Raw genomic sequence first — 22,276 nt, forward strand, 5'->3', positions numbered from 1 at the left:
CTGGCTCTCTTAAGAATGTGTGATAAAGATGTTTGTCTCTGTCAGCAGGATTGGCACCGACCAAGTTGTATCTTGGCCCCCCGCCCCCCGTAAACTAAATCAGCTGGAGAATGGGGGCACAGGCAGTGAAACTATCGTTACAAATGTGTGGCCCAATTCCACCATGCATACAAGGCAGTGGGTGCTACCCTCCTGCATGTCCAAAGGGTGCACCACCTTTGTGCTGGTTTAAGCTGGGGCTGGTGCCTTGGCCTTCAGAAAGGTCTTCTCTGCTACAAAACATTTTAGAATATGGCCTCTCCTGCAATGCAGGCTTCTTGTTCAGGAATCTGTTCTGGTTAATTGTTGTGAGAAACATGAATTAGATGCTGCAAATGATGATCTTTTTGTGAAAGAAAACATACACAGGATCTTTCCCCTTCACACTTGGCCAAAAAACTACAAGAGGAGCTGGGCTTTTCCAAGATTAGTAGGAATTGTTTTGTGATTGTACTAGGCTTTGGAGCAGGCTCAAAGTGCCGTGGCTGTGCATTGAAACTTGTGCTCCTAGCGTGTTAGATGGCTATGTCTACACGAGATGTATTTGTCTACAGAAGTTGCTGTCGGAAGAGATGTGCCGAAAAAACTTCTGTCAACAGAGCGTGTCTATGCATAAATGTGGAGTGATCTTTTGATCCACTCTGTCAACAAACACCCACCCCCCACCCCACACCGGAGCATATACGCCACTTTTTGGTCAACAGTTTGTCAACAAATAGCATTTTGTGTGTAGATGCTCCGCAAGGTTTGTCTACAAAACCCTCTGGTGTAGCGGTAGCCTATATGTCTTTATTAAACTTGTCCTTTACAGTGACAGCTTCCTCTTTCTATGGTGAGCCATAGGGTACAGTGATCAGATCTGAAAATCCTTCAATCAAGGCTGCCCAAAGAACACCATATATTCTGGAGCAAGGTTAGCTAACTACTGTAGTTTATTTTCCAGCTAAGTTATCCCTGTGGTGCTTATTACTCCTTTTCTGAGTATGAGGTTTCCAATGTCTTGTAAATAATGCTACTTTTTCATCAGAAACAGTAGGCCAAGCAAGGTGCATGAATACCCTCATTCCTTAAAGGCCAATGGCGGCGCCTGTGTTCTCCATTTGATCTGGTCAAAGTTTGTAGCACATTAGTAACTGTGGTTCTCCTTACTGCTGAAACAGCAGACAAATCCATATAGCGTAGCTTAGGAATGGATGCATGTTCAGTGATGTGCAAGGGCTTGGGTCTGTTTCCATAGCTTCTGCTGTCTGCCCATGGGCACATCACTGCACGTTTCCAGGGCCTGTTCTCCACGAGGGTTAATACTCACCCTACTTGGTTAAGCATAGGGGTCTGTGGATTAAAGAGTGCTTTGCAGTGACTATTTCTTGTATTATACCATATTGACAGCCTCATGCTACCATCAGCTAAGCCTTTTAAACCTACTTCCTTGTGGCTCACATTATTGCACTCTAGTGACATCACATTTTGTGTTTTCTTTTCCCCCCGTCCCTCTCGCGCTCTGCAGCTTCTGTTGGTGTCCGATGGATGATAGGCGTGACTGAAATTAACAAGGGGTCTACCTACGGCAACAATGACAACAAGCAGAAGCAAATGTAGTTATCTTCAGAGACTGCTTCAATCCAAAGGGAACAAATGCAACTTCTGAAAACTCTTTACGTGCACATCATGCTCCTTCAAGTGTGGGCAGAGCAATGTGTAGCTGAATTTGTGCTCCGGTTTTGTTTCCTTGGGACTGGGGATAGATTTCAGACTTGCTGAAAGGTGTGCACCTGTGTCTCACCTCTTCAACACAGGCTTGCCTTTGTTTTAGGTTTTTTCTGAAGTGTCTTACATTTGGAAGAAATAAAGCTAGTGTGATATGAAAGGGCCCCCTGGGAGATAAGTTGGCTGGCTGCAGAGTACACTCCCTCACCATGCTGTGAAAGACTGGGTAAAAGGGTGGTATGAGAACATTACATTAAAATGACTATTTTGTGCTAGATCATGTTAATGACCCCTAATCTGTTATTTCAATGTACTCAATTAGAGAAATGCCCAACTGATCCAGGCCCCCTGCAGAAACCAGGTTTCAGTAGAACTAGGCCCATGTGTACAATGAAATCCACTTAGTTGAATGGGGCTGTGCTTTGACTGCCAGATTAGATTAGGGCCTTAGTGATGTAGCAGAATTTTGAACACAGCTGTGGTGTTCAGACATGGCAGATGTAGCTAATGGGTTTTGGATTAGCTTCAGTGTGCTGATGTAAGCTGTGACTAGAGTTTACGTAGCAGGGAAGACAGAATTTTTTTTTAGCCTACAAACTCCTTGTACTTACCATAATAGGAATCATGCTGTTGCCTCAGAGGTAACTACATTTAACCCCAGAGGTTGCAGCTTATGATAACTGCCTATTTTATTTTTCTGCGCATGCCTTGAATGTCACAGCCCTGTGGAGTGGAGTTGACCTGGTGTCCAATAAGGGAACTCTCCCCTTGACTGAGAGAGGCTGGTGTTTGTATCAAAGCTCTGCTCCTTGTTTTTTAGACAACATAATATGTGTGGACATTTCCTCCTGCAAAAGTTCTTTGCAGCAATGTATATTGGAAAGGCACTAGCCTCTTGTTGTTCTTCTCCGGTCTAGGACCAACTTAGACCGTGAAAGGTACAGTTGAGACAACCTTCCTAAAGCCCTCTCAGACACAACAGGGATGGTAATACAAAGAACTCCTTGAAGTTAAATATGTGTTCATCCACTCAAGAAAAACTACTTAATGGGGTGGGGGGAGTAGCAAGGCTTCAACCTCCTGAGTCTAGCCTGCACGCTTTTCTGAGGCAGATTGCTCACTTGACTGGCAAATGGGTGCGACTTGAGGATTTCATACCCCCCCAGCGTAGGAAAAGGAGTTTGCTTAGGACCTAAGCTTGCCTTCCTTTCAGGCTCGTCCCTCAAAAGAACACATGGCTATGGGCTCCCTTTGGCCTTTTGTACGTGGACGAATAGCCTCGGCAATGCTGCAAATGTGTGGCAGCTGGCACCCTTTTGCCACAGTACATTAACATGGGTAGAAGTTGTACTGTACCAAAACTAGCTAGGGCCCAGCAAAGCAATGGGAGCCACCAGCCCTGAACACCATCATTTTGAAATCGTGGAGGTGGTAAGTAGGGGGCTGGTGATCTGGGGCTCACTGCTGAAGAGAAAATGTGTATTAGCTCACGGTTATACACCCCTGTAGTTTGTCTCAAAGGATCATTATTTTAATATTAATATGCAAATTTTGCATGATTGTGGCGTGTTAGTACATATCAATTATTCTAAAAGTAGATTAGGCTAAAGCACTTAGGTCTCTTGCATTTCATGTACTCCCACAAGTACCACGGATTTCACTGGGAATTTGGATGAACCTGGAATGTAGAATCAGACCTTCCAAATCTCTACATAAATTTAAATGATTATTCTGCCCTTGCTGCTAAAATCATAATTGTACCTCTTGTGGCTATGCTGGAATACAGTACCTGTAAAAGGTACCTGCCAAAATAAGTCTGGTTTAGTGTATTTTGAAAAACAACTGTCCTGTTTGTTAGACATCAGTATGTTTTACAACTGCCTTAACAAAAGAAGTCTTAAGTTTGTTTATACACAAAAAATAAAGTTAAAGTGTAAACATTCTCTGAAATGCAGGGACTTTATCATGCAACTGCTACCAAACCCTTATTTGGTTGAGTGTCTCCACCTTTTGGAAACAACTGTTTTACCCTACAACCGATTGAAGCAAAATTTAAAAAAATGTTTTAGGGGTTTCTCAGATCAGCTGGACACTGGTTTCAAGAGATAGTCAGTCCATTTTATGGCGAGAACAGCCATGGCTTCAGTAGATTCTGAAGTGCTCTTCACCAAAGATGATTCAATCCAGGTGGGTTGTATTGGAGTGGTAATCCAAATCCTGGAGGGCTTTTTAATTTATTTTGGTGGTAGGTTGCACAACCAGCTTTTGTTATACCACTGAGTAGGTTAGAGAATGTAAAATTTACTCCTGTGTCACACTCAAAGGAAGCAGCGCAGCCAAAATGTGACTTGGTTGGAGAAATTAAACTCTAAAACTGATTGACAATTCCAGTGCTGACAACCCTTAAATTCTATTTGCCCATCAATTGGGCTGTTCTCCCTTATGTATTAGAGTCTTTAGAAAGAGCACATGCATCAACTAGGTGCATAGGCAGCTATACTGGGTGTCCTTGTCATGCACCATAAAAGCATGATCACCATGGCTGCCGCTAGCATCATAAACACTGTCCTCATGGCAGCTGTTGTGCATTGGCCCTACTGTACAAGGCTATATAACCACTTGTTAGCCTTCTTTGAAGGAAATGAGAACCATCCAGCTATGAGTGGGTGAGAACCTTAACTACTCCTCTCAGTCCTTGCCTCTTGAAGTCGTCAGCTGACATATTTGTAACTGGTCCAACTCAATCGCACAGACGACTGATTTCAGAACTTTCAGCCCAGCTTGGTGGCCTCTCAAATGCTGAAATAAAGTGTCAGACTGGACAGTTTATCCCAGAACATCTTAGATTTGAAACACCTATTTGCATCTTCAACAGCAAAGCCAGACCTGCACCAAAATTTCCTAAAATAAACCATTTATTGAGAAAACCTTTTTTATAATTTCATTAATCAGGCTTTTGCATAACAAATCTGAAGCTAGGCAAAAAAAAAAGAGTAAAAGTTCACAGTCAGTGCACTCAAACAGGAGATATAAAAAACAAGGTCCAGGACACCTGATAACACTACAACTTTTTTGAACCTAGAAAGTTCAAAAATACTACATATTAACATTACAGTTCTCAATTAAATGAGAAACACATAAAGAAAGAACAAAAAGATAATGGTCCATATACAGTAGTAATGGCACTTTCACTGAAACATGCAGCTTCTTTAAACTTGCAGACACTGTCACGTGAGCAACATGTGTCAAGTAAAACATACAGAGAGCAGCAGTAAAAGTGACGCTTGTCACTTGTGCAGTCTTCAGTCATGGTACGTTTAAATTTTACACTGTTTCTAAGCACAGTCTTTATGTAAATATTACATACAGTAGTGATTAGCAGATCCTTTGCCAGAGCACAAGAGGACACACTGAGTAACTTCATTCTTCATCTGTGCAAACCTGGGAAAGGACAAAGAACTAATTTATACTGCCAGTCACCTCTTCTTCTCAACCACCACATAGATCATGCTTAACTCCCTCTCTTCTCAGATCATCAGTATGAAATAAGCTATTGCTGCACTTTGGAATACTTCCTGCTGATAGCACAGATCCATTTTCATTGCTCTAATTCTGCTAAGACAGACAAACTGTCTTCTTCAAGCACACATGGCTGTCATGGAGGACCACCAAGGGAAAACAGCCTGTGGGGGGTTGACTGTTACTTGAATTAGCTTAAAGAATGTAGCAGACAGGCATAGATGATTACCTGCTGTGTCGTGACTCTATGAACACATTTCAATAAACAAGATGTAACATTTTAAGAACCCCATAAAATCTACATCACGAACAAAACTAGAAAGTAGTCCCTATATAAGGGAAACCATGGCTTAAGAGCTGTCACAGATCTGACATAATAAAGTTTAGGGAACTGACTGCCATCTCAAGGCACTGCAAATGTACACTCAAGTTTTAGGTACGATGCCCATTTACAGCACAGCCGATAGATACTAATTTCTCAGAAGGTGCCCAGGTTGCTTTATTCTGCGTTTATACTAACAGCTCTTCAAACTGTACAGACCCACAGCTCCAGTGCATGTTTTCTGCAGCCACACACTTATTGAGAACGTAATGTAGCAACCTATATTATTAGCTAGTAGAATATCTGACTCTCTTTTCATTCAGATACTTCATAGTGGCTACAAATCCATGTGGGTGTTTTTAAGAGTGTTACTTTTTCTGTCCGGCAAAGTACAGGCTTACTATTTTCATTCATTCAATGTATTTACAGCTCATTTCTATGTACTACCCTCCTGGCACTAAAATGACTTGACATACATACCTTGACAAATGGATGATCGAGAAGCTGGCTAGCCGTCCATCTCATCTTTGGCTCACTTTCCAGGCAGTGAGAAAGAAAGTCCTTTCCTTCTGGGCTTACCCTTTCAGGAATAGGAGGCGTATGACCCATCCCCACTTTATACATGATCTGAAAGTTGTGTTCATACTCATGCCAAGGCCTCTGCAACAGGTAACGAATGCAAGGTTTGGTAAATGGATCTCCTAGCCAATAGTGATGGGAGCATACATTTTTCTAGCACTAGAAATCTTCTAAAAGCCTCATTACTCATGGGCTTAACACAGGGAACGGTGTCTTCTGACTATAAAGCCTTTAAAACAAATGGCTAAGAACACGGTGGGCCTCAGATGAACATGTGTAGTTCAGAGGCTGACACAAAATCACTGAGGCCAGTTGCTTATTGCACTTTTAGATACCTCAGTGATGAAGTCCATATAAACACACACAGTATCTGAACTTACCTTGCCAGTGACCATCTCTGTTACAACACAACCGAGACTCCAGATGTCTGCTGCACGTCCATGCCCCTCTCCTTTAGCTCTAGTAATTACTTCAGGTGCCATGTATGCTTTGAAACAACACACAGGGTTCCATCAAACACAGAAGAAACAGTATGTACGTAAATAAAGTGATTCAACAGGGCACTCAAATGCTTTTTATTCCTGTGGGTTTAGCACGTCATTTACTGGTTTCTTGAGTTCTCTGAAATAATTCCTGCAACCATGTTCTTCATCTTAAAATACACTAGTTAAAGGGCAGAAACAGTCCATGCTTTTTCTTAAAGCAGATTAAACACCAGTGCAAAAGTCCACTATGCTATTTCACTAAGGGGAGCTGCTGGACTTAAACAGAAAACAGAGGAAATGCCTGTGAAATACAGTTACATCCGATTGCTGTGCAGATGTAGTCTTAGCTCCCTAGAATTCTGTAACCCAATTAAATCTAAGACTTCCAGGGGCACTCAGTAGGAGTTCATACACAGGATTGGGCCCATAATACACAACTGACTTCAGAGCTGATATAGTTAGGCTTTCCATGGAGGTACGGCTACTTACCACAGCTTTTAATTTAGGCTAGCATGGTTAGGCATGCTGAGGATGCACAACAAATTAAAGAACAGGCAGTGTGACAAACACGATTTGATGTTTATCTAGCCAAAGAACAGGACACCTATGTACACTGTCCAATGAAGTCATTTTTTTTTTCCATTTACACTTTTGTTTGTTGTGCTCTACTTTGAGCCATCCTCTCGCACGCTATATACACACCATCTGTTAAAACTGTCTCAGCTACCCTTCCCCAAAAGGCCTACCAGATAAGGTCACACCAAGCTCTACTCAAATGTGTCCCCAGCACTGCCTTTTGACAGGGTTTCACAACACCATGCTAAACACAGTCACGACACTCTGGCATTTAGAACAGTTAGAAGACCTCACCTGCAGTCCCCAGCGTGCTGTTTACTTCTCCAGGCATTGTCTGTGTATTGTTCTTTAATTTTACTGAGCAACCAAAGTCTCCCAGCTTAATCAGGCCTGAGGAGGTGAGGAAGATATTGGCGCCTGGGAAGTGCAAACAGAACAAAAAAAAAAAAAATTTTAACAGCTGGCTGACTTGATGGTTGACAAGTCAGGACAACTCAGCACAGTGTGTTAAGAGGTATGGCATGGAAGTAATAGTTGACCTGTACAGTAAATGAAGCTTTAGTAGTACTCCAGAGATGATGCACAAAACTTTTGCTGGGCGTCTTCTGTAAACACTAAGGCTAGGCACACACTTAAAGTCCACAGCTCCGGTCACCCTGATCCAAGAAGTAAATTTCATGACCAACCAAGTGTCCAGGAAGCTAAGTGGTCCAGTGGGTTAATTCATTTACCTTACAAACACAGGAAACTGATGATCTTGCGCTATTTTTAGGATTCAACGAATCTGAGACATTTCATTCTAATTTCACATAGGCACTGATCCATATGGCAAAACCACCACAAAAATCTGTCACCATTGGCAGCCCCCAGACTATGAATCAGAATGAGATGCAGTGGTGGAATGCTGTAGGGGAGCCCAGAACATTCAGAACTTGATAACTTTTATAAATATTATGAAAAACAAACAAACAAAATGTTTGTTCTCATATGAAAAGAAACTGATGGGTGGTGGCAAGAATGAAATCACACTCCTGGGAATTCAGGAGCCTGGGGGCTATATAGAAGGAGGGCAGCATTTCTTTAGCAAGGAGGGCCCTGCTCCTAGCACAGCCTGACATTTCATAAAATCACCCTGGCCTCTTGGGAGGGAGCTCTCTTGGCTGTGATTTACAAGTTTAACTGATCTTTATTTGAACATTGGCCTCCACTAAGAATGTGAAGGAAGTTAAGACTGTAACCCGTCTCCTGAAACAGTTATCAGTGTCAAAGTGAGAGCTGGAGAGAGCGCAGGGAGGGTTCCCTCTTTGGATGTGCAGCTGCCTAATAGGTGCCAGGCAGGAGCTCAGAGTAGCTGCGGCTGGGGGAGATGCTACTCTCTCCAGGGTGCGACAGCTCCCCGCTGGCACCAGAGGAGCACACCTCTCCCCGAAGCGGGTACACTGTGGGGGAGAGGGAAGGTGGTGGCTCTGTGCATTGCCATTGCTCCCCCACCAGCTGGAGCTGTCTCACCACGTGCGGTGGGAAGCTCTGTCCCCATGCTGCTCTCCTGGAGGCTCCAACCTTACAGCTCCCAGTGGCTGTGAAGCGCGGCCAGTGGAGGGGGGGCCATACATAACCACTGGTTCCTCCCCACCAAAGGGGAACTGACTCAGGTAAGTGCTTCACATCTCCTGGACCTCAGCCCGGAAACCCCTCCCACACCTTGAGCCTGCTCCTAGCCCCTGCCAGACCCCCGCTAACCCTGAGATCCCACCCGCACCCTAACTCCTGCCCACACCCTGCACCCCCAGCCTCCTGCCCTTAGACCACTCGAGCACTCCAAACCCTTTGGCCCTAGCCCAGAGCCCCCCGCCGCTACCCCAAATGCCTCATCCCTAGCCCACACCACCGGCAAGAGCCCTTATCTCCCCCCCGCCGCACTCCTCAGCCTCACCCCCACCACAGTCTGATGCATTCTGTTATGTGCCCCACTACGGAAGTGATGTGGCGCACACCACCACATTAGTGCACCGAACAAAATTCATTCCGCACATGGTGAAAATCCCATGACACTCTCCCACAAAGTTACACCACCATGAAATTGACTATTTTTTAAATTCTATGACTCTGAAAATGACCAAAATGGAGAATGAAGTCGGTAGGGCACTACTTACCAGGCATATTAAAATGCTGTATCACGATGCCCTATCCCACTCCTGATACAACTGCTTTTCTCTAGAAAGAGAGGCTGCTTATTTGCAGGAGGTGGCTACACTGTCCCCCTTATGCCACTGGTGATTCCCCCTATATAGGTGGAAGAGTTCTACAGTAGCAATCACTGGTCTGCTTAACTGCACTTTGGTTCACATAGAAGCTACAAAGTGAAATTAGAGGACTGGAGACCCTTCCCCTTCATTTCAATACCATGGCAACCCACCCACATGTTCAGAGCAGGTATTCCCAACCATGGGTCGCCAGCAGCTCGGGGCTGCACATGGCTCTCAAAGAAGCCATTTGCAGCTCTTTAACACTGCCACATCCAACAGCTCTATCAATCAATAGAGAAGCAATTACGCATTATAAAGTCCGCTTCTCCCCCTTTGATATTCGTAGCCGTCTCAGGCAAGCCACTTAACAGACTCTTGCAGTAAGTAATTTTCACCTCGACTCCACCCATGGGTCACCAAGGCTTCCCGAATTCTCAGAATGGGTTGGAAAAGGTTGGGAACTGCTGGTTTAGAGCAATCAATTACAGAAGCAGCAGCACACCATGCAAGTCATGCACAATCTTGAGTTCAGAATGTGAGTGAACACAAAGAAGCTCTGAGTTGGTTGGTGGTGGGTCTCAGCAGAGATGCTCAAACCTTATCAATGCTGTAACATTAATGGGGACTTTTCTTTGCAGAAAATGAGTGGCACACGTGGATCAACAAAACTACTCCCTGCAAACAGTATATCCTGGAATTCTCTCAGGTTTATCAGCATTAGCCTTCTAGTTATAACACATAAAGGTATTTTTGTGCTTTTCTGGGTACGATGTCCTCTCACCAGTTCCCCCACTCTTTTGTTCTGTGATGTACAGGGGACAGCATCGGACTTCTTGTCTCCTGTATCCTAACAAAATATGCTCCAACATCCGTTTAGGGGTTTTAGCTCGTCCCGAAGAAATCAGAAAAGAACTGTAAACAGTCCTGAGAATGCTCAGTTTATGGAAGGGCAGTGCAGTGCCATGTGGCTGGGACTCTGTCCTGCCCCCACAGAGGGTTCCTCCACTGCTACCAAAACCTTGAGAAACAAAGTTCAGATATTTAAAATCAGGGAGGCAGAGACCTTGTCTGCCTAATTGCACTATAAGAAGAAAATAAGTAACAGGAACAAATTCTATTTCTTGGCTTTTTTGATGAGCAGCAGAATCTGTACATGTTGGGAAAGAATGGCAACTTCCTGGAGAGGTTCTCAGCAACGTGTCATCCGCACGCACTGTGCTCTGGCTGCATGTGCCCCTTGCACTTGAGACGTCAGTCTTCTGGCTAGCTGTACTCACTGGAGCCATGCCTGTGCCCTCAATATCCTTACCACTTTCCATACCACAGGGCATCATGGGCAGGGCAGGCCCAACCATCCCCCAGTTCCTTTGCTAATGCGTCATTCGGCTGTTACCATCTCCACAGTAGCAGGGAAGGGGCACAGGAAAACACATTTGAAAGGACCAGTTACCATAAGTTACGACTCGCTCTGTTGAGAGACTGCCCAAACCTATTCCACTTCTGATGACTCTCAGCAGTGACTTCAGGTGTAAGAGGCGGCTGCTAGGACTCGACCCAAAGAGTGACTGTAAAACAGCATTGCCAAAACAAGCCCGATGCCCCCACAAGGCAGCAGAGACTGCTACAATTCTCAAAGAAGCCAGAGGCTGCCTGTGTTCTGGTCAAATGAGCTCTGACCTGCTTGCAAGTAGGTTAGGGGATACCCAGAATGTTTAGTTTTTATCAAGGTACAAGCAGAGCACTCAGAGTATGGCCAAAATGTGAAGTCTAGCACCCCCGGACTGGTGTGGTTGGAGGAACAAGACAGGTAAGTGGTCTTTCTGGTTCAGATGGAACTCTGAGATGACAAAACATAAAAAAAAAAAAATGTGAATTCCATCTTTTTCCTTGCAGACAAGTGTATCTGCCATGATTGCCCATATTTCTCCAACTCTTTCAGCTGATGCGATCGCTAGTAAAAAAGGCTGTTTTTACTCAAGGAGAGTACAGCGAGCATGAGGCTAATGGGGAACCTATCAATCCCCTGCTAAATGACATGGAGAGCCAAGGAAGGAAGGGGCTCCCGCACTGGAGGAAAAGCATGGATTAGGCCCTTGATAAACCTAATTACCATACTGACTCTCCCATGGTCCTGGATTGGAGTACGATAGGCTAAACCCACTATGAGGTGCACTCTGACAGATAGGCCAGAGTTCTTGAAAACATAACACACCCAAACACAGAGGGTCAGATTCTTCAAAGGAAAGAGAAGGGCTGCAGCTTTGCCCAAACAGAAATCTTTTGCGCTTAGTTGCATACCTTAGTCTTGGGCAGATTTTTCTGCTTTGTGTTTATTACAAAAAGGGCCTTTAGTACTACTTGTCAGCTCTCATGGATGTCACTGGCATTGATTCAGGTGTTGTGCTGGCTCTAGCTGGATCTCACTGACTGCCATGACCAACCTTTCCATCACAAAGAAGGAAAGAATGCCCAGATGCTTGTAAGACAGCACTTACACAGTCCCCGCAGGGGTTCCCAGGGCATCTGCCACCCCATGCAGAAAATTCTGAGACGTTTTAGAATTGTCAGGATAGGGTGAAGTAACAGGAGCTCCACCGGGCAACGTGGGAGACAGCAGCCGGGATGAGTTCTGCTATCATTAGATGGCTGTGGTAGATGCTGAGGCTCAGTGTGTGGGCCTTGTGCCTGATGATCTTGCACACTAAGAAGAATGGGTCCCGCCCCTGGACAAAGCGGTTGAGGAGAGTCTCCTTGTTGGATGCAATCCCTACGGTGTGCAGCATGGCCAGGGTTGAGCGCCACAGGAGGAAAGAGAAAAGGGCAGTACTTCCCAGGTGTCCATGGGTGTGTTATAAGGAACTCCCACATCTGTGCTCCCCAACCGGTACACTTCGTACCAATATCAAACTAACATGTAGAGAAGGGTACCCTCACCAGATGCTAATAGTGCTGAAGCAAGCAGCACGGATGCTGCGATGTCACTCCATATCTTCCATCGCTGGCAACAGTACCAGAGTGCCGAAAAACACTGGTACTGAAAATGATGATTCTGGCACCAAAAGTCCCAGTATCAATACTAAGAGCCCCACTGATGTTATTCCTAGCCCAGGAATGGCTAAAGCTTGAAGCTGTTCCTTAGTGATACCAGAGTCTTTTATGCTGGCCCCAGGAACGTGTCTCAGGTCATATGCTATGTTTCAATAAGAAAAGAGGCAACTTGAGCTGCACCTTGTTACTCAGGGCCTTGGAAGCTGACCTAGGCCTGCACTCTTGTCAAGGGGTGCTCTCTGCCACAGTTCCCAGTGGCTGATGATAATTTTTGGCATATAGGGACAACAAGAGAGATGTCTTTAGAAAGAGACATATGGGAGCTAACAATGGATCCACACGCTCTGGAGTGCCCTTAGATGGAGAGGGCTCTGTCCCTGGAGGGTTCTGTTCACGAAGCTCAGAAGCAGGTCTCTTTATTCTGTCAAACAATGAAAGTTTCAGGGGAGCTTCCTCTCAACTTTTGATGTTTGTTTGGAAAGTGATCTGAACACAACACTTTTCAAGAATATGCCTTTTTGCCCAGACAGAAGAGGCATCTGGTATCCCCATCACTGAAGATATAAGCTCCCTCCCAAACAGTGGTCCCTCCAATTTTCAACATCCATGGGCAGAATAAGTTTTGTTACATGCACCACTGAAAGAAACAAATGCTGCCAGCTGTGGAAGGCAGTGAGCACCACTAGCTGTGGGTACTCTGCTAAATCAACAGGGTGGCACCTGAATCTCTCCTGGACAACTGCCCCAGCGCTCAGCTTACAGGGAACACTGCTTCCAACAGCAATAATATTTTAAACCGAGAGATTTGGTTTCACTTCTAGGGCTGCAGCCTAGTGCCATGTACAGACATGCAAAAATATCTCCTCAAACCATACCAACTAACACAGTTTAAAATCCATACAAGCCATGATCTGTAACCGCATACAAATAAAGCCAGTCAAGTGCAAGAGATCAAGGCACTGTTTGCAGTTCCATCCTGCAGCCAAAGAAAGAACAGGGGGACTGTTGGCCCCACTCTGCCTTTTATGTCTTCAGATGTTGGTGGAGAAAGGCAGAAGGCACAAAAGAAGAGGCAGGGTACAAGTGTGGCTCGAATGGGCAGCAGGGGCCAAAAAATTCTGATCCAGCAAGTATGGAATATATATAGATGGATCAGTCAAAGACCAATGGGTTGTCTCCTGCTAACGGAAAGATTCACCAAAAGATGATGCATGGCAGCTGGGCACTAGGGATCTAATGCAATGGTAATGTGCTGCGGCTCAGCCTCATATGTTTCTTCCGCCCCCCTCCACAAAAAAATGGAAGTATGTGACCCTACAGTTCATTTCATGGGGACCTGTGGAGGACAGCAGAATAGAGCCCGATTTACTGCCCCAAGTTTGAGGCCAGGTGTCAGTAACGTCAGTTCTGGGGACATGAATTAAAGTGTGCCCTCCGGCAACCTACATGATCCCCCAGTCTGATCAGATTTATCCCAGGAAATTACAGCCTAGGAGAAGTGCAAGGAAGTCCTCTGTTTCCAACTGGCCTTCCCCCAGTAACCATATGAATACTATTTATACATTGAGTATTGGGGAAGTCCTCACCAGAGCTGCTGAACTGTGCACACTGACTCTTTTCAGATTTAGCTTCAACATCTGATGCTGAAATTGTTCCCAAAAGGACACTCCTGTAATACTTGTCATTAGAAAGCTCAGTCAGTGGAGATCCTGTTGGGAGATGCAGTGCTACCGTTCCCTGAATTGCTGGATAGAAGTTCTCACTTGTTTCTCTTGGACAAGAAGATGGCACTCACCTCATCAGCCTAGGAGCACACCCTGAGGTTAAATGAAAAACTGCATTGGTGCTAAAGGAGTCTTGACTCTAGGTTCATGAGCCCTACTTTCTGTAACTGGCCCAGGATTTTGTCACAGAAACCTGGTCTTCCAGGAGGAAGCGACCGTCCATTAAGTACTTATCGAAATAAAGAACGACCACCATAGATAAGGGGTTATGGACAATGCAGAGGTGAGGTCACACCTGGGCAAAAAGCCTTGGCCAATAGGGAGAACAGAAAAGGAATGAATACTGAGAAGAGGGTAGGGAGGAGAGAGCAATTATCTCCTGAAAAAGCCAAAGCTGACTCAAGAGTGGCCTACCTGGATGGGAGGCCTCTGGGTCATGGACAGTTCTTTCCCAACTGAGGAGCACGAGGCCAAAGGACCAAGAACAACTGGGGATCTCCTAGACTGCTGCGATGATTCAGAGCCCTGTGAGCAAGAGGGACATAGAAACCCAGCATGGTTGGGTTGCACTGCCTTGTTCTAAATTGAGCATTTACAGGGAATAATTGTGTGAAGATTTTCTTCTCCGGTTTCCTGGCACTGCTGAGGAAGACAAGTCACACTAAACAAAAATAGAATGGCTAGACTGGGAGACTGTTTTGAAAGGAGCAGGAGACAAGAAACCATGTTACTGATCAGGTGGGAGAAGGAGCTAAACTGGAGAGAGAGAGGGTTCTTACAAGCATGCCAAAAAATGCTGCAATCTTTGTAGCTCCAGCCTATTTATTGTAAGAGATGGCAGAGAGCAAAATGTGTATAAACTAACATGTAGAGGAACAATGGAAAAGTCCCATTGTAAACCTATTTGTTTTTATAATGTCGCTTAACATGAAACAGTGGCCTTTCACCACGATGACGACTATCAACCCTTCAGAATCCTACAGCCCTCCTTGGGCCCTGAGAACCAAAAAGAAAGTATTATGATCAAATTATCTGATACTCATCAGCTCCCAGACAATTTCACCATTCCCCCAAAAAGCCAGAATAAAAATATACCAAATAAGTTACAGTTGTACTGAAGTTAGAAGTTTAAGGGCCAAGTTCTGTCCCTGGATGGAGCCACAGGACTCCACTGAACTCAAATGAAGTTGCACAAGTGGACCTAGATGCAGAATTTGTACCTAATTTTGATATTTCAACCTTAATGCTTTAAATAAAACTGGCCTCTAATGCAAACTTACCAGCTGCCCAGTGCCAGGCAGGGGATGTTAACAACATAATTACTGCTCTAATGCAGAGCACTTGCCTTAAATCCCCATACAGGTTTGGGGCAATAATCTCATGTACACACTGTAATGCAACCTTACCTTAACTTTAAACAAATAAACTTACCTTTAATGTCTCGATGAACTATGCCATGTTCATGTAGTACATTGATAGCAATTGTGATCTGCTTCGTGTAGAGCCTAATGACATGTTCCTGAAGGCCCAGCCTTGACACCTCTTCCAGAGTGCCCTCGTCACAGTACTCCATGAAGATATACATTTCTTCCTGTTGAGGGAATCAAATTAGATTTCTTTGGTGTCTATTCTGATATTATTTCTAACCTTAATTTATTTCCAAATTTTAACATTTACCCTCGCCTCCTCCCACCCACATTGTTATTTGTGAAACAGGGTCACAAGAACTTCCATACAGAATCAAAATGGTCCACCTAGTTCAATAGCCTTTCTTCTGACAGTGGCTGGTGCAGATGCTTCAAAAGAGAGAACCAAAAAAAAAAAGTTTATCAAGTAATCTAGCTCCATCGTCCAAACCAAGCTTCTAGCAGTCAAAGGTTTAGGGACGGATAGAGTCTGATAGCCATTGATGGTCCTGTTCTCCATGAACTTTTGTAATTCTTTTATTAACCCAATCACTCCCTTCTTCCTTAACAACATATTCTAGCAATGACTTCCACATATTGTATACTGTGTGGAAACCTACTGCCTATTAATTTCACTGCATGACTTTTGGTTCTTGCATCATGTGAAAAGGTAACATGCTAACATGCATCATGTGAAAAGGTAAACGACATTTCCCTATTCCCATTTCCCTATTCACTTTCTCCACAGCATTTCCGATTTTACAGATCTCTGTCATATCTCCTCTCTATTCTAAGGTGAACAGGCCTAGTCTATTTGATCTCTCCTCCTATGGAAGCTGCTCCATGTCCCTTATTTTTGTGGTTGTTCTCTGCACTTTTTCCAGGTCTAACCTGTCTTTTTTGAGATGGGGGAAGAGACCAGAACCTGTACTCAGCCTTCAAGGCATGGCCACACCGTGGATTAAAACAGTGGCATTATATTTTCTGTAATATTAGGTATCCATTTCTTAATTCTATTAGCATTTTTGACCACTGCTGTGCACTGAGTGGATGTTTTCAGAAAATTATCCACAATAACTTCAAGATCTCTTTCTTGAGTGGAGACAGCTAATGTAGATCATAACATTTTTTAGGTATCTCACTGTGCATTACCTTGCATTTACCAACATTGAATTTCATCTGCCGTTTCGCTGCCCTGGTACCTAGGTTTGTGATCTCTCTTTGTAACTCTTTGCAGCACACTTCGGATTTAGCTCTCCTGAGTAATTTTGGATCATTTGCAAACTTCGCTATCTTCCTGTTTTCTCCTTTTTCCAGATACTTACGAATATGTTGAACGACTCTGGTTACAATACAGATCCCTGGGGAACCCAGCTACCTAAGTGTCTCTCCCATGAATACTGACCATTTATCCCTACCTCTTGTTTCCTAATTTTTAACTGACCCATGAGTGGATCTTGCCTCTTATCCCACAACTTCTTACTTTACTTAGGAACCTTTGGTTTGGGACCGTGTCAAAGTCTTTCTAACACTCCAAATACACTATAACAGCGTTTCCCAAACTGTGTCCCCTAGAACACTGGGCTCCACACAATGTGAACTGGTGATCTGTGAAAAATTTTCAACGCTAGCAATATTTTTCCTTCTAAAATATGAAATAAGAAGTGCATCAAAAGTACTAAGGTATTTAAATAGTATTTAGATTGTAGGTATATTAATATTTATAATGCATTCGTAACAGTATAGTTATTGTGCGACTCCTGTCAAAACAGAGATGCAAACACAGATCTACCATTAAAAAACTGTCAAATGTTAATTATCTTTATTTTCCAGTAGCCTTCTGCAAAAATAAGTTTATAAAAACACTAAATTTAAAAATATTTTTCCATAACTATTTTTTGGTGCTTCTTTTTCATAAAAATGATTTTTTTTAGCCTGGAAGTAAAGATGGTCCTTTTTGGAACAATAATGTCCTTTCTATTTTTGCACAAAAGAACAACCGTAATCATCCATCTTTAAGCTGTTATATTGAGGTTTTGTTTTGGCTTTGTACTTAATTTTTATACTTACTTATAGCATTCTCCTGTCAGGACATTAGTTGCTCATTCAGATGGTTTTCTCTTGTTATTTTTTGTTCTTTAGAAAACAGACATCTAAAAAAACCTAACATTCAACTTTTAAGCGTTGTGTGCGCCAATTTTTGGTATGAGCCCCGCCCCAGAACAGCATGTATGTGGCCAAGTCAATATATTCCAAGCCCAAAAGTGTTTCATGACCAAATTAGTTTGGGAAATGCTGTACTGTATCAACCTTGGCTACATTTGTTAATACCTTGAAATATTCTAATAGATTGGGAAGACAATTTTCCCTTTACAAAAACTGCACTGACTCTTCCAATATATTGTGTTAATTTAGGTATCTAATACTTCTGTTCCTTACTATAGTTTCAAACAATTTGCCTGGTACTGAAGGTAGGTTTACTGGCCTGTAATTGCCAGGACTGCCTCTGAAGACTTTTTCAAAACTCAGCATCACATTAGCTATCTTCTAGTCATCCGATACAAAGGCAGATTTAAGCAAGCATTTATATATCACTGTTAGTAGTTCTGCAATTTCATACAGCAAACTCCTCCTTTTCTGGTATTCATTAAACCAGAACTCTCAATGAACCAGCACCAGCCCCTTCCGGCTCCGCCCCTAGGTTCTCCTGGCTGGGACTGGAGCTGCTGGCAGGGCTCCATCTTCTGCCAGCCCCTGGGGTTCTCCTGGCTCCAGGGGTTAAATCATCCAGTTTCAGGGTTGGAGCTGCGTGCCGTCAGCCCCCATGTGCTGCTGGCAGAGAACTGCATGCCACTGGCAGAGTCCCCGCTGGGCTGCTGGAGTTCCCCCGAACTGGTGCCCCAATGGCTCCCCAGGGCTAGACCTGCTGGCAGGACTCTGCCCCCAGCCATGGGACTGGTGGGGTCCCCTAGCCCCCTGCTGGGGATCCCACAGCTGCCTCCCTATCCGCTTCTCTACAAAGCAGCGTTTTTGAATATCTGACAACCTCCTGGTCTGGGGGTTGCTAGATTTGAAAGAGTTTACTGTATGGGTGTCCAACCTTTTGCCTTGCCTAGGCCACATTGAGTGAAGAGGAATTGTCTTGGGCCGCATATAAAATATATAATATAGTTAATATATATAAATCACATAATAATGTTAAAAGCTTACAATCTTGTGGGGCCGCATTACTAGCTGTCCAGGGCCGCATGCGGCCCGCGGGCTGGACACGCCTGGTTTACTGTATTTGAGTTTCTTCAGACCTCTTGGGTGAATACCATATGATCCTAGTGACTTATAACTGTTTAAGTCATCAATCTGTTTCAAACCTTCTTCTACTAATCTCTGATTCTGGGACAGTTCTACAGGTTTGTCATGTAAAAAGAATGGCTCACATGTGACATCTGTCCCACATCCCAGGGAAGACTGATACAAATAATTTGTCTAGTATCTTTGCAATGGCTTAGTCTTCCTTGCACATGTGTACACTGAAATCAGACTCGGGCTCACTGGGCTTGGGCAAAGAGATGTTTAGCTGCAGTGTACACATCACGGCATAGGCAATGGACTCTTGAGACCTCTTCCAGCCTCACAATTCTATGATACAGCTTTTCAGACTGAAATCTGAGGAAAGTGCAATGAAATTTGCATAAAGTCCCGGTTAATTACTCCAGGTTATACCAACTGAAACTGAACTTTCTCAAAAAACAAACTCTGAAAGGACAAAAATGATGCAGACAGAAGTCCTGCAGTATGGGGGCGCTACCTGATTTACTGCACAAAATGCTGTATGCATGATTACCTGCCTAGGATGGAACTGACATGTGCAAGCACTCAAAGACCCACAGTTGCAGTGAAAAAAGAAAATTTTGCAAACTAGAAAGTAGCAAACAAGATTAGTAATTTTGTCCCCCCTTTTACACGTTCTGCTATGTTGGAATGTTTCCATTGCTCTGGTTGGACAGTTTTCAATTTCTGCACCTCTACTGAGGAGGTCTCATATTTCTGTAATGCATTATTTTGCACAGTTGTAGCTTCTCATGAAAACATGCTGAAAATGTGTGGTATGATCACTGCAGCTAACATGTTAGCTGTTTGAAAATTTGGATATTTAAAAAGTGCTTATATAGCTAATTTGCACATGAAGATTTCATACAAGCTAACATGCTTGGGAAGGATTTGAAAACACTGGCATATCCTTCGCTATAACAAGCAGCATGAGTTTTACTACTTTGATGTCTAACAGCTTTCTACAACTTAGGTTTCACAAAAGACTAGATTCATGGAAGACAACTGATGCGGTTCACAGAGATTTTTTGGATAAGTAGAAAAAATTAGAAAATCTCAAAAGTGAGATAACTTGTGCTGCAGAACACGACTTGCCTTCTGAACTCGTAACTTTCATGAAAACCTAGTGATTAATTTTTTCTTACCCGATGGAGCTCCACACCAAAATAACGAACCAGATTAGGGTGCTTGATGCCTTCAAATATTTTCAGTTCATCTGCAGTTTCTTTGATGGTTTTGTGATCATTTGGTTGAAATCTTATCTGCAAAAAGTGATTACTTTTCATTACTGTTGCTATTGATTTAAGTGTGAAATGGGGGGTGATCACCCCAAAGAGAGGAATAACAGCTAAGAAGCCTTCTGCAGATGTCTTTTGGTATTTCTACGAAAACATTTAGGGACATGATGATTTATAGACATCTACAGGGATAGAAGGTGGTCACACAAAAACCAAAACAAAACAAGACCCTTGCAACTCAACTCAGATATGATCTAGAACACAACAGATTAAATACTGGAACGCCTGGAAATAATACCTGCGAGATCGGTGTAGAAAGGCTTCATAAAGAAGCAGGCCACCAAAAGGGACATGAAAGACAAGTTCCCTTAGGGAGCACAATTTAGTTGAGGCTTTTCCAAGAATGAGGTGGGACACAGAAGGAAGCTCAGAGTCAGGAGGCATTGACTGAGGCTGCTTCTACACATGCCACATCCTGTTGGAGGTGGCACAATAATGAGGCCATTCAAAGCAGGCTAATGAGGTGCTAATGTGCATATTCAACACCTCATTAGCATAATGGTGACCACACACATTTCAAAGTGCAGACTTCGAATTGCAGATTGACAGTGTAGATGGGGGCAGCTTTGAAATAAGCCCCCCACTTCGACATTCCCTTACTCCGATCTAGTTCTGTGCGAGTAAAGGAATGTCGAAGTGGGGTGCTTATTTAGAAGCAGTCCACATCTACACTGTCAATCTGCAATTCGAAGTCTGCACTTAGACATTGGCACAGCTGCCACTATGCTAATGAGGTGCTGAATATGCACATTAACACCTCATTAGCCTGCTTCAAATTGCCTCATTACCACACCACCTCTGACAGGAGGTGGCATGTGTAGAAGCTGCCTAAAAGAGAAGTTTTCTTTTCCTAAAAAAAAAATCCATTTAATTGGAACTTTAAATACAAATTAGCCAAAAAAAAATGTATTCCTCAGAAAGAGAGATTTCTTTTTTTCCCTAGCCAACTTATAATTAAGTCAAACAAAATGCTTAGTAAAAATTACAGAGGGTGCTTCTTTTATTGGATTGTCAAAAATCAGAAAATCAATTAATACACCAAGATCGTGATAACCATAAGAAAAAGTAAATATCTATTTGCACTTTAGAGTTGCAAAGACATAACTGGTTGCATCCGTGTAACAATTTCAGAAGATGAGGTTTCATACTTTGGTAAACGGTGATAAATATAAAAAGGTAGTAAAAGCGACAAAGACGGTTTAAGTAGTTTTCCTTGCCAAATACATCTCTAAGGTTTCAAAACTATGAAGCCATGTGTGTCTGGAAACAAGAACTTCTTATTTTTATGTATGTTAGTAACATCTGACATATCTATTCTAACCCTTATTTCAGTGGTTTAGGAAACTTAGCTAAAACGTATTGTGGACTGGGGTTTCAAAAGTTTCTTCTTTCTCTTTTAAAGCCTAAAGAATCACCTTGAGATTGAGATGATTTTTTCCTCTATCAGTATTTGAAAAAGAAAAAACTGAACCTTTTTCGTGCTCAAAGAGAACTCCCTTGAAACCTTCTAACACAGCTTGCATAGCTTCAATGAAGAATGAATATTTTGAAGACAAATGGTGAGGAAGAAGATTCCATTTTCTAGAAAACAACGTACTAAATATTTACATTCCTCAACAAGTGTGAGCCTGTCCTGCATACTCTCTTGAATGAATATATATGTTCATATCTAGAACATTAAATAATCGCACCTTTGACTGCAAAGAGAGACGGAGGCACCAGGAAGTTCTGAGAGGCTGTGTCTACATTACCACCTGCCTTTGAAGGAAGGATGGTAATGAGGCTGTTCAGAGTTTACTAATGAAGTGCTGCCATGCATAAGCAGCACTTTATTAAGCAAATTCTCCCCTGCGGCAACTCTGAAGTTTTAAACTTCGAAGTACTGGCACACGTCTAGCCGCGGCGCACCCACCGGTACTTCGAAGTTCCGGGGCATCCTCGAAGTTCCCTTACTCCTCAAAATTTTAGTGAGATGCCCCGGCACTTTGAAGTACCGGTGG

The 22,276-nt window shown here is 43.4% G+C and overlaps 2 protein-coding genes across 7 annotated transcripts in view; one reads left to right on the top strand and one right to left on the bottom strand.

Annotated features, from left to right (window-relative positions):
• The window catches only part of AGPAT4 (1-acylglycerol-3-phosphate O-acyltransferase 4), a 100,433-nt gene extending 96,745 nt beyond the window's left edge, over positions 1-3,688 (top strand). For all 3 annotated transcript variants that reach the window (XM_074988687.1, XM_074988690.1, XM_074988689.1), the window contains one exon: positions 1,547-3,688. In XM_074988687.1, the coding sequence (XP_074844788.1) occupies positions 1,547-1,638 (92 nt within the window). In that variant the 3' untranslated portion in view covers positions 1,639-3,688. The remainder of the gene's footprint in view (positions 1-1,546) is intronic.
• A 977-nt stretch (positions 3,689-4,665) lies between these two features.
• The window catches only part of MAP3K4 (mitogen-activated protein kinase kinase kinase 4), a 106,450-nt gene continuing 88,839 nt past the window's right edge, over positions 4,666-22,276 (bottom strand). For all 4 annotated transcript variants that reach the window (XM_074990281.1, XM_074990279.1, XM_074990280.1 and 1 more), the window contains 6 exons: positions 20,124-20,240; positions 15,677-15,836; positions 7,522-7,644; positions 6,547-6,653; positions 6,068-6,247; positions 4,666-5,187 (listed from right to left, as the gene is read on the bottom strand). In XM_074990281.1, coding sequence (XP_074846382.1) covers positions 5,167-5,187; positions 6,068-6,247; positions 6,547-6,653; positions 7,522-7,644; positions 15,677-15,836; positions 20,124-20,240 — 708 coding nt within the window. In that variant the 3' untranslated portion in view covers positions 4,666-5,166. The remainder of the gene's footprint in view (positions 5,188-6,067; positions 6,248-6,546; positions 6,654-7,521; positions 7,645-15,676; positions 15,837-20,123; positions 20,241-22,276) is intronic.

Source organism: Carettochelys insculpta, chromosome 3 (genome assembly GCF_033958435.1).
Source record: "Carettochelys insculpta isolate YL-2023 chromosome 3, ASM3395843v1, whole genome shotgun sequence".
NCBI classification, from domain to species: Eukaryota; Metazoa; Chordata; order Testudines; family Carettochelyidae; genus Carettochelys; species Carettochelys insculpta.